Genomic DNA, 16489 nt, shown 5'->3' on the forward strand with positions numbered 1-16489 from the left:
TATAGCCCTCTTATGGTAATAATAGTTTCCATCTGGAGCTGCATTCATGAATCCAGTGCAAGCTGCAAATGTGCATATAACTTAAAACAACGGATAGAGGAGTCAGCTATGGAAAGATGGTGGCATATGTATTGTCATTCGGTTGTTATAAGCAATGATAGGAAAATGAGAAACTGTTAGACCAGTGACTTTCTGCTGCTGCCAAAAAAGGGCTGTTGTGAATAATGGCAGCTGCCACTTCCTCAGCCATGCAAAACAAAAACCATGTTGGTCTGTTGATTTATGGAGGGCTTGGATCAAGACTTGGCATGTATAATGGCCTCAGAAGAACTCAGAAATCAAAATCCAACAATATCAAAATCTCCAAAGAGACATGCTCTCCTAGTTCTTCCTAAATGGATGCTGTATCTATTCAACTGAACCATCAGAAAATACAATTGCCATTTTATTCCAAAGAACACAAATCAGAGTCCAAGCAGAAGAAAACTTGAGACATTTTCTCACAACTCATCATAAATCCTCAAGAATAGGAATGGCCAACACATAAGTCACATATGCTCCTCAGGTCCATTTGAGTGCTACTTCTTAGCCCAGTTCACACCATTAATATTTTGTAGGGAACATGGCAATCTGTTGTAACACCCTCATTTTTTGTTAAAATTGCAATGAAAATAACTGAAGTTTCTAGTATGCTTAACACAACTATTTTTCTTTCATACATTAACAATTCCCCCCAGGTTCTTGAACCGGTAGTAAAAAATTTTAGTAGTTCAGAGAAGCAGTAATAACATTGGCTGGCCACGCCCCTGAACCAGTTCCCGGCCCAGTCACCGCTTGCTTACCCCGCCCACCTCATCAGAGGCTTCTTTTTCTTTACTTTTAAAAGCATTTTTTCTACAACCTCTTTGGCTGAAAAAATGCTTTTAATTTTTTTTTTAAAAAGCCTCTGATGATCGCACGGCTCAGCTGGGATCGTCAGAGGCTTCTGAAAGCATTTTTTCTGCAACTTCTTCAGCCGAAGAGGTTGTAGGAAAAAAAATCCCTTTAAAAGCCTTTGGCGATCCCAGCTGACTTACCTGATCGTCAGAGGCTTCTAAAAGCATTTTTTTCTGCAACCTCTTAAGGTTGTAGAAAAAATGCTTTTAAAAGTTAAAAAAAAAAGTTGGCCACACCCACCCAGACACATTATCCCCCAAGCCACGCCCACAAAATAAGCCACACTCATAGAACCAGTTGTAAAAAAATTTAGAACCCACCCCCGATATAGATAGATAGATGATAGATGATAGATAGATAGATAGATTGATAGATATAGATATAGATATAGATATAGATATAGATATAGATATAGATATAGATATAGATATAAATAAAATATTTTCTTTGTTTCAAAAAGATCCTAGTATTTCCTCAGAAAAAGCCCGCAGCAATATTTAAAAAGAGAATGAGAGACAAGAATTGGATATAGACATTAGAAAACACCAACCAAACACTATGAACACCAACTAGAAGTCAGAAGACAAATTCCTTAATTTCATATGGGGCCAGACTCAACCATTGTTTCAACTGAGAAACTGAGCATCCTAGACCACCCACATCAAGTTTGAAAATTCCAGAGAATTCCTAGAGGTCTGGCACTCAGATAAGTCGGCCATCAACAGGCATATAGAAATAAACTGTAGGAGAGAACCAGGCTGAGCCCGAGGGAGGAATCAAATCCATCATCAGTCATGAGTCCCTTCACAAGAGATCTAAGTCCAGCCCACTTTGAATTCCTTCTATTCTTAACTCCTGCTAATTTCCCTTGACCATTAGTAGTTCAGGTTCTTGTAGAGATCTTAAGCTTAGAATAAATCTTTATACACATCTGAAATTGCTTGGATATCCTGATTTCCTTCGTGCTTTACATAAACAACATCTACATACTACTCAAAGAGATAATCAAAAAACCCAAAAAGAACAAAAAGAACAAAAAGACCAAAACACTTCCTCACCAGCAATCAACACCCAGATGCTAACAAGATTAACACAAGATTAATACTACTTCTAATCAAGAAATAAACAATATGCCATGCAAGGAACTACCAATGCAGACCAAGAAGCCAACAGTAAACAATCTAATCAAGGAACTACCAAGAACATTCCCACTAACACTGACAAAGCTCATTCCTTCTAACACTGATGATATTACCTAGTTTGGTAATGTAACACCTGCAAGAAAACCACCAAACTTAGAACATACCAAGGAACCCATACTATAAAAAAGACCAAGAACAGAATCAGGCAGGGCTTTAGTGCGATTTTCTCAACTATCAAATCTTATTCAGCTATAAAACTGGACCACCACTTTAATCCAGGATCCTGATTTTTTTTCTGTTCCAAAAGAAATCCTTGCCTCCTTTTCCTTATATTCCGAATGAACAGTTTTCTCTGTGTATCAGTAAAATTTACAATCAGTCAAAAGAATAAGAATAGTACCGCGTTTCCCCGAAAATAAGACCCTGTCTTATATTTTTTTGAACTTTGAAATAAGCGCTTGGCCTTATTACGATGCACTCAAAAGCCCGATTGGGCTTATTATCAGGGGATGTCTTATTTTGGGGGAAACAGGGTATCAAGGCAGGAAGATTAGGTTGATCATGATGATCAATATCTCAACCATGATGTGTAGTTAGGGTGTTGGACCAGGATTAGAAAAACCTAAATTTACTTTCACTTTGGGTCACAAAAGCTTGCTAGATGATAGTCACTCTCTCAGCCCAACCTACTATTTCACAGGGTTGTTCTATAGAAAACAGGGAGAACTCTATATTGTCTGAGTTCTTGGAGAGAAAAATGTTGCTTATATTTTCAAGAGTCTGTGGCTCTGTTTGAAAAATCTATGTCCACTTTGTGGAGATAACGTTTTTCTGTATCTTCAATAAACAATGCTATTACCTCTTCAAGGCATGTTATAATAACAGAATCTTCACTGCCTGACAGATATTCCCTCTCCCCTCTCTTATACCAAGAAAATCAAGGTGGGGTACTTACTTTCTTCATCACCCCCTTCTTCCTTCTAGGGCTAAGGTGAACAGCTACTGCACAATTTCTTCAAGGCCATCTCTATATTCTTCTACTTATGTGGAGCTAGGTTTTGAGCCAGCATTTCTGCATCTCTATATTGTATATTCAGGAAAGCTCCTATCAAATGTAACATGCAGAGGATGAGTTAAACAGTTAATAAACCCCAGTTGAGCTATGGTGATGTCACATTTTTTCAGCCAGTGGCTGATAATTGAATTTAAAGCAATAAACAGAAAATATTGAGACTGGTTTTATCTTTTAATTTTCCTTTTGTAGTTCTTCTTTGGATTTCATTTACTTTTTTGTTGTATACAAATGGCACTTTGTCCAATAGTTCTTCACTTCTGGTATAACAGCTTGAGTATAGTAATAAGTGACCACAGAAGCAGTCATCTAATTGATAACCCCTTGTTGGTGAATTCTTCTCCATCATATCAGCAAGCATAATTGGCATTCATGTCGTGGAGCTGTGATGCACAGCATTTGGTGTGCTCATTGTGGTTGTGGAGCTTGAAGGGGAAGGGGTAATTGCAAAAAAACAATAATAATCCCTATCATTGGAAGGTACTTCGAAGTGCTTGGCCTTGAACGATGGGAAGAAAATAAAGTATATAAATGGACATACTTTATATATGCTTTCTCCCAATTAATATAGTGGCAAACAGGATGATTCTCTTCAACTCAATAGAGCTGACGTCAATGGGAGCAAAGGCAGATGGCGCCGCTCTTCAAGCCAGGTGGTGCAGCCTATTGACTGCCTTCTTTCCAGTTGGTCATCATGGACTGCTTGTGATGCTTGCCAGAAAAAAAGAGTAAGTCTGCTTGGAGTCTAAAATTAGTTAACTGTTTAATACACAGTTAATTCCTGTATACTAAAATGTGGAGCTTAGCACTATAAAACTGGTCATTGTCATGTCCATAGGACTTCCTTTTCGTCTCACCCACCAACAGCCCTGCATTTAGTATCCCATTTCTTCATCCATTTTCATCCAGCTGACCAATATCCTGGGCAGATGCTTCCCATTTTAACCGCAGCAAATATAATACAGGCAGTCCTTGACTCGTGACCATAATTGAGCCCAAAATTTCCATTGCTAAGAAAGACAGTTATTATGCCCCGTTTTACCATCTTCCTTTTCACGGTTGTTCAGTGAATCACTGCAGTGGCTAAGTTAGTAACATGGCTGTTCAGTGAATCTAGTTTCCCCATTGATTTTGCTTGTCAGAAGGTCGCAACCTGTGATCATATGACCCTGGAACACTGCAACCTCCAAATTTTGATCACATGACCATGGGGATGCTGCAATGGACAGAAGTGTGAAAAAAAAGGTTATAAGTCAGTTTTTCCAGTGCTATTGTAACTTAGAATGGTCAATAGATGTATGGTTGTAAGCAATGGTGGGTTCTCCACTTCGGGAGAACCGGTTGTTAACTTTCTGAGCAGTTTGGTGAACTGATTGATGGAAGAAATCATTAGGGCAGAGAACTGGTTGTTAAATTATTTCAATCCCACCACTGGTTGTAAATCATGGAGTACCTGTACACGAGCATCTATTTACTGTATTTTTCTTCTTTTTAAAAGAAATGAAATAAAGTTAAACAAATACTGTCCAGAAATTTTGGTAAATTCGCTAAACCTGTCACATCTATTCTCAGGATTATTCTTTCTCAGTTCTTTGCTTTCTCTATAACACCATCAAAGCAAACACCCTCCCTTTCGGCTGTTTAACACCTGTATGTGTGACCCCTTTTGGGAGACTTTTACTTTTCTGACAAAAATATTCCAATACCTCAACATTTTTGATAGTCTAATTTCCATGAATGTGACAACTTTTCCTTCCTTCAGAAAGTCGTCTCGAAGCATTTCCTTGCCACAGACATGATATAGTATAAATACTATTATTTTAATAGTAAAATAATTTCTTGGCATTCCATCCTAATACAATCAGAGTAAATTGCAATACTGCATTTTATTAACATCCCTCGATCTCTTAAACCTGCAGAGTATCCGCACTCTCAGCTTTAAAGAAAACTGCTTTAAAAGACAAAAGTAACAAATTGTAAATGTGACAGAAGTCTTGGGGAACACTGATTTATGGTCCTGTTTGAACTCTTCAGGCTACATTGCATAAGGCACAGAGCCTTTGGAAGGAGCTGTCCTGCCTTCCTACCTAATCCAGAATGAGGTTGGCGAGCCATTGTATTTTCTTTACTTACGCTGAAGCACTCCTGATGTAGAACCCATTTGTGTTAAGTGACCTCAATTTCCAGTTTTTGACTAAGAGATGATGACATGCAGCTGCTCATTTTTCATCGTTGAGGGTTTTTTCTCTACCTCGCAAGTGCCTTCCAACGAAGGCTTTTGATTGTTACAACATTAGTGGCAAAATTCCCATTATTTTCAAAAGTGTGGGATAATCTTGTCCTGTCACCACACTAAGACAATCATTTTTACAATACCCATTCCTCGGCTTTGCTCAAAGCCAAAGCTTACATATCATTATTTATCATCATTATTCCTACGATTGGAATAGCAGTTCAACTCTTTACGGCCACGAGATTTGATTCCTCCTCTTTGTTATGAGAATAACCTTAGAAAAATAAATAGAGCACGCTGAGGAAAGCAAAGCTAATACTGAACAAGTAACTGAGATGGATCTATTATTTGCAAGCATTTGCATTTAAAGGCTGCACAGTTTCCAGTATTTTTTCAGTAGCTGTTTAGCAAGGAGCTAGAAATATGATATATAACAATAAAAAAAATGGATTTTCTCCATTCCTCCAGATATCCTCCACAGAAATATAGTGAAGTTTTTTTTAGTTTAGTTTATATTTATATACCGCCCTACTCCCGAAGGTCTCAGGGCGGTGAACAGCCAAAGATAAAACACATATAGTATAAAATTTAAAAAACAATTTAAAACACATTAAATAAATTTGGCCCATAACTGATTAAAACACCCCTATTTTTAAAAACAAATTAAAATTAAACAATTAAAAAGAGTTAGGCCAGCCCAGCCTGCTGGAATAAAAAGGTCTTGAAGGCACGGCGGAAAGTGCGCAAATCCGGGATCCTCCGTATCTCCGGGGGAAGCTCGTTCCAAATGTCAGGTGCCCCCACAGAGAAGGCTCTCCCCCTGGGGGCCGCCAGTCAACATTGTTTGACCAACGTCATCCTGAGGAGTCCTCTCTGTGGGAGCGTACTGGCCGGTGAGAGGCTACCGGTGGCAGAAGGCGGTCTCGTAAGGAATTACAGTGAAGATGTCAGTGCAAACAATTGATTACATTCACATCTTATAGTCACTCCATCAACAAGGTTGAATTCATAGCAGATGTGAAAGTCAAAAAAAGATTTTCATGAACCCATTTGATTTATTTATCAGATTTATATACTGTAACTGCCAATCTCACTAAAAGCAGCTCAGGACATGCATGAACTTGCATAAGAGCCTTGATAGTACAGGGGTTTAGTGCACCCTGTTATTAACACAGCTGCCTGCAATTTCTGCTGGTTCGAATCTCTCCAAGGCTCAAGGTTAACCAGTAACAAAGTGATGAACGTGTAGGAAGCCGATTATACTATGCTTCTAGCTACAAAAAAAAATATGATCAGCAGTTAGATTTCTTAGAGAGCTGGTCTGATAACAACAGCAGGATGGAGAGCTCATCCATTGAAGTGGCATGCTAGAAAGACCAATTGCTGCAAACCATCACACCTTCACAATTCTCTTTCACCCCATGGTCTAACAAGGAATAAGCAGAGTACAACTTTGAAGAAAGCCCATTTGGCCAAATGACTCTAGATACTTCCCTGTATGCTAGTTTGCAGCAATTGTTTGAGCAACTTGATCTCATGCATAGATCACCTCTCTTCTTATTGAATGACATTTGCCTTTCGGCTCAAGCTTTGCTTTCTTCTGATGACCCTAAAGGGAGTCCTCCCTTATTAATTGCACCTTAACAGAGTAAACTGCTTGATGTATCTTATATTTAGCTAGCTATGAAGTAAGGCACAGAAGTTGAAAGCTAAATTTCCTCTCACACACATAGAGACACAGACATTAAACACCAGCATTTCCAAGATCATGGGTACACCAAAAAATACATGGGATTTTTAATTCATTATGGAACCTTTTTAGAATTAAGTAATTAAGGATTCCATTACAATGGTGGGTTGCTACCAGTTAGCCCCGGATCGGGCGAACTGGTAGTAGCGGCAGTGGGAGGCTCTGCCCACCCACCCGGATGCACAGAAGCACTGCGTAACAGACAGAGAGGGAGAGTGCGTCCACAAGCAAACCAGTAGCGATGCGTTTTGAAACCCACTACTGTGCCATTCCCATCTAAGATGTAACTTGCTGAGCTTATACTTTTTCTCAAAAATACCCTTCACTTTATATGCATAGACAAGTAATTTTATATTCATTCAGAATTATTAGTAAATCATTCTGTATTCCATTCAGAAAACTGCAATCAAATTACATCTCATATACCAGAGCGAAAAGAGAGAGCTCCTTTACATTTCCAGTGTACATGTTGATGTTCCAACTAGCAAAGATCTACACCCATCTGTGATACTTGGCTTTTAATTTAGGAGGGCTGGAATTCATAATATCTATTCTACTACAGTACAGATTTGCCCAGGTGGAACAGCCTTCTCAGTTCGGCGGTGACCCGTGTGATTACACTGACAATGAAAGTGAAGACTGTGTTATAAACAGACCTTGCAGTACTGCTCGGTGTGAAGGCTTTCTCTGTGCCACAGGTGAGAGAATTTGAGGGGTGGGTGTGTCTCCTTAATTTAAAAAAACTAGTGATTAATTGCATATCTATTGAGTTAGATTTCCCTCGAATAGATTGAATGGAATATGGAGGCTTGGGGTTTTTTTTATTACCTTGTATGTCACAAACAAATGTTGATCTTGTTTGCTTGACGGACATCATATAAAGACATGACAACAGAATCTGTAACAAGAATGGATCACACAGGCAGGTAGGACCAATAGGTAAATAGCCCAAAAGAGGCCGTATTTATGGAACCATATTTGTTATCAAAGCCATTCAATTATTTTGTAAAGAAGTATGCCTGTTATTAATTCCCCTCGCACATTCTCTTGAAAAGGCACAACTAAATGAGGAAAAGGATCACATAATTTCTGTCACATCCCTGATGAACATTTTAGGTTAAATTAAATCAAATTTGATTGTACATTAACATTTTCAAACAGCCTACATGACAGGATTTTGAAGGCTTAATTTCTGATCTGATGGATTATAAAATGCAGCAGGAAAAAGCAGAAAACTGCCTTCCCAAGTGATTGCCAGACCGGCTATACACTGCTAATTAGGAGCAAAATGAAGACTTTTTTTTTTAAAGGAAGACTTTAAGTACAATCATCAGCATTACTTGTGTATTAATTTTCTCTGAACCACCTTTTGTCATCAACCTTCACTGCAAAACGTCAGGGTGGATTTATAAAGCCCATTACTGTAGAGCTTTCTCTGGCTTTGTCACTTAAAAATGTAACATTCTGCTTTTCCTCAATAGTGCAGCAATAGCAACTTTTTTAGAGTTTACCGAAAAAGCTTCAGTCTGGAATTTGCTGTGATTGACGAAAGAATGCATGAAACGTTAAGTTGTTAAGGTCTGTGTGAAGATTACAAGGTGTACATAAGTTTTGTCACATGATCTACTTGAACGGCTGAAGCCAAGGAATATAATGAAGCAGGGGTATGGATTATGTAGGGCTAAATCAGATTGGCTTGAAAGATCTGCAAACATGGAAAAGGAACATAAACAGCAGATGTTAAATTGGAGTGCAAAAATGTAAAATGAATGTCAGAAAGTTTTGAGAATTAAGAACAACTTATCAAGAAGAGCTTGAAGACTTGGCTTTGCCAACTCATATAGGGATCAAAGAACACCATGAAAATTTGGCAGTGGTTGGTACCTTGAGATGCTTCCTCTGCTTTTTAATGTATTTTTTAATTTTTGTTTGTACTAGTTTTTCAACCTGATTTAATTCTAATTGTGTTTTTTAATATGATTTTATTGTTTTTACCTGTAAACTGCCTAAAGTCACTTAGTGAGATGAGCAGTGCTTAAATTTGATAAATAAATAAAATATTTACAAAGATGGTTTCTCCAAAATTCACAATTAGATAATATATTTATTACAGCGGTGAAATTCAGCAGGTTCTGGAAATTTTGAGTAGTTTTGAGAGAACCGGCAAATACCACCTCTGGCTGGCCCCAGAGTGGGGTGGAAATGTTCAGCAAATTGTTCTAAGAAAACTGTGATAAATGCTCTTTTAGCCCCTTCATTTTTCCCCTGCTTTTGAAATATTATGCTTAGCAACAATAAAAGAAGAAAAACTTTTGTAATATCATTTCTCTCTTTCCCTCCGTCTCTCTTTCCTTCCCTCCCTCTTTTTTTTTCTCTTTCTCTCTCTCTCATCTATCCATCTATCTATCTGTGCTCTCCTGCCCAGCTTCATGTGTCATGTGAATCCAACCACTTGGGCTATGGAGGGGGAATGGAGGCTGGCAGGCAAAGCCAAGCATTAGAGATCCATGAAAAATAAGGCAATTCTAATCTGGATCCTGTCAGGGAGATACCCCCCTTCTCTCTCCCTCTCTCCCCCCACGGCAGTGGCCCAGGTGACTTGAGCGCAGCTCCCTCCTTGCAGGCAGACAGCAAACAAACAAATGTGGCACTCTAGTTGGGAGGCAGCGGCGCGGAGCCCCACCTCTGTCCATCGAGAGCAGAGCAGGCAGGGTGCACACCTTCCCCACCACTGCCACAGCGCTGGCTGGGATGGACGTGCAAGCAAAACGTTTGGAGCTGTGCTCGGTGGAGTTTGCAAGCTGGCTCGGAAGGGCCACTTAGTGGGGAGGGAGAACCTGGCTCATTTGGTTCGCTTCAGCCAGAACAAACTAAGGGACTTTCAAACGCAAGAAGTACACTAGGCAATGACCGAGAATCTCCATCGACACTAGACAACTACACTCTTCTAATCATTTTTAATAAACTTTATTGTCATTGTATGTGTATACACAGTATACACATACAACGAAACTTACTTAACACCCAAAGACCAGGTCCCACACACATAATCCCCAATGACACTCCCACCCACCACAATTCCCCACCCTGAAACCACCCAAACATCCACACAACAGACCAAGTAATACTGTCCGACAGCTCACTGATGGTGGTCTTCTTATAGATCCAGCAAATTTTGTCCATTAAATGCAGAGTGTTAAATATGCAGTCCATGTTGTGGGCAAGTTCCAGCTGGTCTTTTTTAATGCAACATAATCTGCTTCTAGCCATAAAAATGATTCTGAAAGCAATGCTTTAAAAAATGTGTGCCTCCCTAAAGAACACTTAGTCCATTAAGCATGGGGAGATAAACAAGAGTTTTCAATGGAACTAAAATGATCTGTGGGATCTGCGTGCATTAAAGGTGTAGGAATTGCATTTATTAACCTGCAAAGTCTGCCCAATGAATGATAAACAAGTTTATTCTGTATTTTAGGCCGATGCATCAATCGTAGACTGCTTTGCAATGGTGATGATGACTGTGGAGATCAATCAGATGAAGCTGATTGTAAGAAGGTATATCAGAGGTGCAATCAGGTTTTGGAACAATTTTGGGGAATACAGATGCTGTCAAGTGGGTAAGTGCAGAATTAACCCCAAATTTAATAACTGATTACTAGGATTGCATTAGAGAAGATTAAAGCCAAGAAATATTGACGACATACGAGTCCATTGCCATTGCATAGTAGCTTTCCATGGATCATTCATAAAAATTATTCCATTATCACAATCTGTTTTTCAATGTATTAAAATGTATGTTGCAGTGGTGGGTTTCAAAATTTTTTACTACCGGTTCTGTGGGTGTGGTTTAGTGGGTGTGGCTTGGTGAGCATGGCAGGGGAAGGATACTGTAAAATCTCCATTTCTTCCCGATCAGCTGGGACTCAGCAGGCAGAGAATAGATGGGGGCGGGGCCAGTCAGACTTTTTACTCCAAACTGCTTAAAATTTCCGCTACCAGTTCTCCAGAACTGGTCAGAACCTGCTGAAACTTACCTCTGGTACGTTGTATACATATTTATTTCATCAAATGATAAAATGTGTAATATTTTAAAGAAATGCAAAAAAATATATAAAATATACTGTTTTGCTTATTTTATGTGTACTGAACTGATTATATGTTTAATCCCTTCTTACTCCTATGGGTGGTATGTGCCTTCCACACTCTCCAGTCTATACCATAGAGGGTTTTGCAGAGTATTTTAGCTGCTCCCCACATTTTTTCTTGCTTAGATTTTTTTTTCCTAATGTATTTCTTTTCCTTTTGTTTTGGTTCCTATTAATTTTTATTTTTACTTTAAATTGAAAGGTTGTTTTATTAAGTGCATATACTGAATACATAAAGCAATACACAGTATTTCAGCTTTCTGTATCAAAGATTGAGTTCTTCTTCCTAGTGTTATTCCCTAATTCTAATCTTAACCTTAATTGCAGAAGTAAATAGGCACTTTCTGCAGAATTTTAACTAATTTTAACTATTGACTCCACCTGTATCTTTTATTCCCAGCTTTAATGCTTTCACAAATAATCTAGAAGGGGTGATTCTTGACTACAAATATTATGCAGGAGCATGTCGGCCACAACATATTGGTACTGTTGGTTTTAGAAAACCATACAATGTAGAAAGTTATTCGGCTGAGGTGAGTATTTAAGAATTAATTCTTACATTATTTTTAAAAGATTCAATAATCTTCACTAAGATTCCATTAAATTTTAAATCATTGATTTATTTAACTTATTTTAATACTAAATTCCTGAGATTGATTTACTATATATAATATATTTGATACGCTCTATTTAAAAAAAAAAAAACACTGCTCACTCCTACATTTTGTTTCAGTTGTTTTAGTTGGATTTCAAATGATTTGAGACTTCCCAAATATTATCTGTCAACCTATCACCCAGAAGGCCACTTCATAGATGCTTTGTTGGAACTAAGCATGCCCTTCCGTATATCCTTCCTATAGGGATATTAGGATCAGGTGAAATATTTTGACTAAATAAATAAATAAATAAATAAATAAATAAATAAATAAATAAATAAATTTATTGTCATTGTACGTGTATACATAGTATACCCATACAACGAAATTCACTTAACACCCAAAGACCAGGTCCAACACACATAACAATCCCCAAACACACTCCCACCCACCACAATTCTCCACCCCTAAACCACCCAAACATCCACACAACAGACCAAGACTAGACTAGACTAGACTAGACTAGAACATAAACAGGGCAGCAATCTTTGCAATTCTTAAACACCTGGAACAGATTTTCGGAAGTGTCACAATGTTTCAGGTGGAACTAACTAAGACTCCGTACACATCGGCTATGTGCAAATATACAGCTAATCTAGATTTTGGATAGGATTACTCTTCTAATTTTAACAACTTCTTTAGCAACTTCTATGAACAAACGATATTGCTACAATATTTGCATTACTTATTGCACTAAGCCATATACAACCTATGTTTGAGGACAAATTATTTGTGTAAAATTAAAATGACTAAAAACACAATGTGGTATATCTGTGAGTGAAAAACATATGTGCACAAATTATATTTACCTTAAGCAATCAATCAATAACATTGAGTAAGTTGGCGTACAACAGTAATCCATTAAAACTCAGGACTAGAATTGCAGCAGATTTTGCCTGCATCTAAATATATTATTAAAATGTGTTGCTGTAGTTTCGTTGTTTATCTATCTTCACCGCTAAATGTTCTGATCCTAATTATAGCATGTAACCTATTGTGGATTACTTTTCATTCTCAATTTTTCCTTTGTTCCTTCCTACATTTCAAACATGACACTTGAGATGTTATTTTTTTCTCCTTGCTTTGTGTTTAGACCAAAGGCAAATATGAATTTTCAATGACGGCGCATGAATCGTATTCAAGTTTTGAACACAGCGTCTCCAGGGGAAAAGCAAAAGAAGAAAGTTTTAGCTTTGGACTAACTATACCCAGTGTATTTCAATTTGGTTACAGTATGAATGACATGCGATATCAAAAATTTGCTAGCAGGACGAAAAGATTTTCTTCAACGGTAAACTTTTCTCATGTTTCTTCTTAGGCTTACTTTAATTTGTTCAACGCACACTCTAAAAGCCCATTGCATTCTAATTAAAATATGAGCGGTAGAAAACCATGTCACTTTTTTTTGAAATCATGAAAAATAAGATGTTTTTTCCTCCGGGGGTCATATATTTTACTTACAGCTAGCAATGCCAATCTTCAACTGTAGCTATAGTGCGTCACCTCTTGTTGCATTTATTAAAATGTTTAGTTTCGATCCTGTAAATGGAGGTACTTAGATAAATTATTTTGTACTCTAGGAAAAATGGTAGGATATAATCTAATAAATAAATCACAAAAATATTCATAATGTATAGAGGTTATTAAATTTAGCATTTATTGCACATGGGCATATTCATATGGATAACATTTTTTGCAAAGGAATCACTGGCTTTTTTCCCCAATTTTTTTTTTTTCATTTGAAAAAGTTGGCATGGGGCATGGCAGTGATATGAAAATATCTTTGAAAGGGTGGGAGCCAGATTGGGACTAATTCCAGCACCCTGTTTTAAAGCTTAGGGGTTTCAATAAATAAAATAACTGTGTTATGCCTTATGAAAGATTTCTAGAAAAAAAAATCTGTCAAAAGCAAATTCACACAAAAATGGGCTGTAAAAGACTGCGGGTGGGGGGGGGTTGCTGCATTATTGTGGAATGATTACTTTGTAATTTAAAAATGGATGAGCCAATATCTAGAATCAAACTCAGTTTTACTCTACATACCGGGTTCTTACAACATTTAACAATGCATTTCCAACATATACAGGTAGTCCTTGACTTAATCCACAATAGAGTCCAAAATTGTTATTGTTGTTATTGTTGTCTTGTTGTTAAGTGAGACATTTGTTAAGCGAATTTTACGACCATTCTTGCCACAGTTCTTAAGTGAATCACTGCAGTTGATAAGTTAGTAACCCGGTTATTAAGTTTCCCCATTGAACTTGCTCGTCAGAAGGTTGCAAAAGATACCCATGACCTTAGGACACAGCAACGGTCATAAGTATGAACCAGTTGCCAAGCATCTGAATTTTGATCACCTGATCATGGAGATGTTTCAAGGATCATGACTGTGGAAAATGATCATAAGTTACATTTTTCGGTGCCGTTGTAACTTTGAATGGCCACTAAACAAACTGTTGTAAGTCAAAGACTACCTGTAGTTGATGTAAATCTCTTCTGATGCTTTTCTTTAGTCTAGCAGGTTTGTCCATGCACATGCAGAGCTGGAAGTTGCTCAGTACAAACTGAAGAGACAGGACTTGATGCTTCACTCTGAGTTCTTCCAGAGAATTCTTCGTTTGCCTCTGGTGTATAGCTATGGAGAATATCGTGATCTTTTCAGAGATTATGGAACACACTACATCACTGAAGCAACTCTTGGTGGCACTTATGAATATACTTTGATCATGAATAGTAATGCGCTGGAGAAGGAAGGTAGGATTGAGGAGAGCGGATTGTCCAGTAACTGTATGGTTTATGCTGAGTTTTTGAAAGGTTTTATCTTCTCCTGCAAACACATGTTCAAATTTAACATGGCTCAATGTGGCACAAAATGAATTTGTTGAAAGAAATTATGGATTTGAGTTAATTAAGTTTCCATTGTTCTCTGAGTGTCGGTTAGTTTGACCATTCTAGAGACTGATTGCTGGATTCCTGCAAAAGTGGGACCACTTAAAATGCATCCCACTTTCTTGGTTTTTTTTTTTTTAAAAAAATTCTAACACATTGATATCATCTGTCCCTTTTGATATGATACACAATGTACATTGTGTAAATTGTGTGAAATAGCACACCTACATGAATATCTCGTAACAAACTTTACCTCTCATTGTATTAAAAAAACACAGAAAAATAGTAAGGGTATATGTCCCCCTGTTTAATTCCTCCCAAATAACCACTTTTCTGCCAGCACTCATAGAAATGCCCTCATTTTGCTTTGGTGGACTTATTTTCCAAGAAAGACTGGCCAGTTGCATGCCGCAGGAATTTTGCCACTGGAGAAAAAAATTAACAGATTTTAATTCTCTCAAATTATTGAACTGATTTTGGCTTTTGGCTTTTCATGGAACCACCATCTGTTTTTTTAAATATGTGATTGAATCATAGTATATTGAGGCAAGCTATTTTAGCCATCTAAATTACAACTGAGTTAGGGGAATCAATTTTAGACAGCTTCATATTCAGGAAGCAATACGCAGCTGATGGAAAATCTGGCTGTTACAATGTTCAGATATCAGCTTCCATTTCATTTCATTTTTTTTTCATTTTGTTTATTTATTTGTCAAGCATATATAAGATAACATATAAAAGTACAAACATGATTTGAATACATGAAAAGAATTCGAGTAAAAAGGGACATTAGGACAGGGACGGTAGGCACTTTGGTGTGCTTATGCACGCCCCTTACAGACCTCTTAGGAATGGGATGAGGTCAACAGTAGACAATCTAAGGTTAAAGTTGTGGGGGTTTGGGAAAGAAACCACAAAGTCAGGTAGTGCATTCCAGGCACTGACCACTCTGTTGCTGAAGTCATATTTTCTGCAATCGAGTTTGGAGCGGATTACCTTGAGTTGGTATCTATTGTTTGCTCGTGTATTGCTGTGGTTGAAGCCAAAGAAGTCATTGACAGGTAGGACATTGTGGCAAATAATTTTATGTACTACGCTTAGGTCAGACCAAAGTCGGTGTAGTTCGAAGTTGTCTAAGCCCAAAATTTCAAGTCTGGTGGCATAAAGTATTCTATTGTGGGTAGACGAATGGAAGACTCTTCTCGTGAAATATCTCTGGACTCTCGCAATTGTATTAATGTCTGATATGCAGTGCGGGTTCCAGGCAGATGAGCTGTATTCGAGAATTGGTCTAGCAAATGTTCTGTATACTCTAGTCTAGTTAATAGAACAATATTACCAGAGAAGAAGCTATGCAAGATTAGGTTAACTCTAAATGCTTTTTTGACAATGTTGTTACAGTAGGCTCTGGCAGTAGATCTTTAGAAATGAGTACTCTAAGGTCCTTGACAGAGTGAAGGTCGTTTACAAGGTCATGTCCATCTAACTTGTATTTTATGTTCTAATTTTTTTTAATTTTATTTTTTTGCCAATGTGCAAGACAGAGCATTTGTTGGTTGAGATTTGAAGTTGTTTGACCAATCTGACACATAGTCAAGGTCTTTTTGAAGAGTAGTAGCATTGTCGGTGGTGTTGAATAGTTTTGCATTATCAGTGAAGAGAACGC

General features: G+C 37.7%; 1 protein-coding gene across 1 annotated transcript in view; it reads left to right on the top strand.

The window, feature by feature from the left end:
• Positions 1 to 16489, top strand: part of C8B (complement C8 beta chain) — a 34997-nt gene that overhangs the window by 1032 nt on the left and 17476 nt on the right. Inside the window, exons 2-7 of the mRNA XM_070939514.1 lie at positions 3722 to 3878; positions 7696 to 7831; positions 10609 to 10750; positions 11679 to 11811; positions 13028 to 13225; positions 14448 to 14688. Of these exons, the coding sequence (XP_070795615.1) occupies positions 3722 to 3878; positions 7696 to 7831; positions 10609 to 10750; positions 11679 to 11811; positions 13028 to 13225; positions 14448 to 14688 (1007 nt within the window). The remainder of the gene's footprint in view (positions 1 to 3721; positions 3879 to 7695; positions 7832 to 10608; positions 10751 to 11678; positions 11812 to 13027; positions 13226 to 14447; positions 14689 to 16489) is intronic.

Source organism: Pituophis catenifer, unplaced genomic scaffold (assembly GCF_029215685.1).
Source record: "Pituophis catenifer annectens isolate HBS135680 unplaced genomic scaffold, rPitCat1.0.hap2 SCAF_3, whole genome shotgun sequence".
Classification (NCBI taxonomy): Eukaryota; Metazoa; Chordata; class Lepidosauria; order Squamata; family Colubridae; genus Pituophis; species Pituophis catenifer.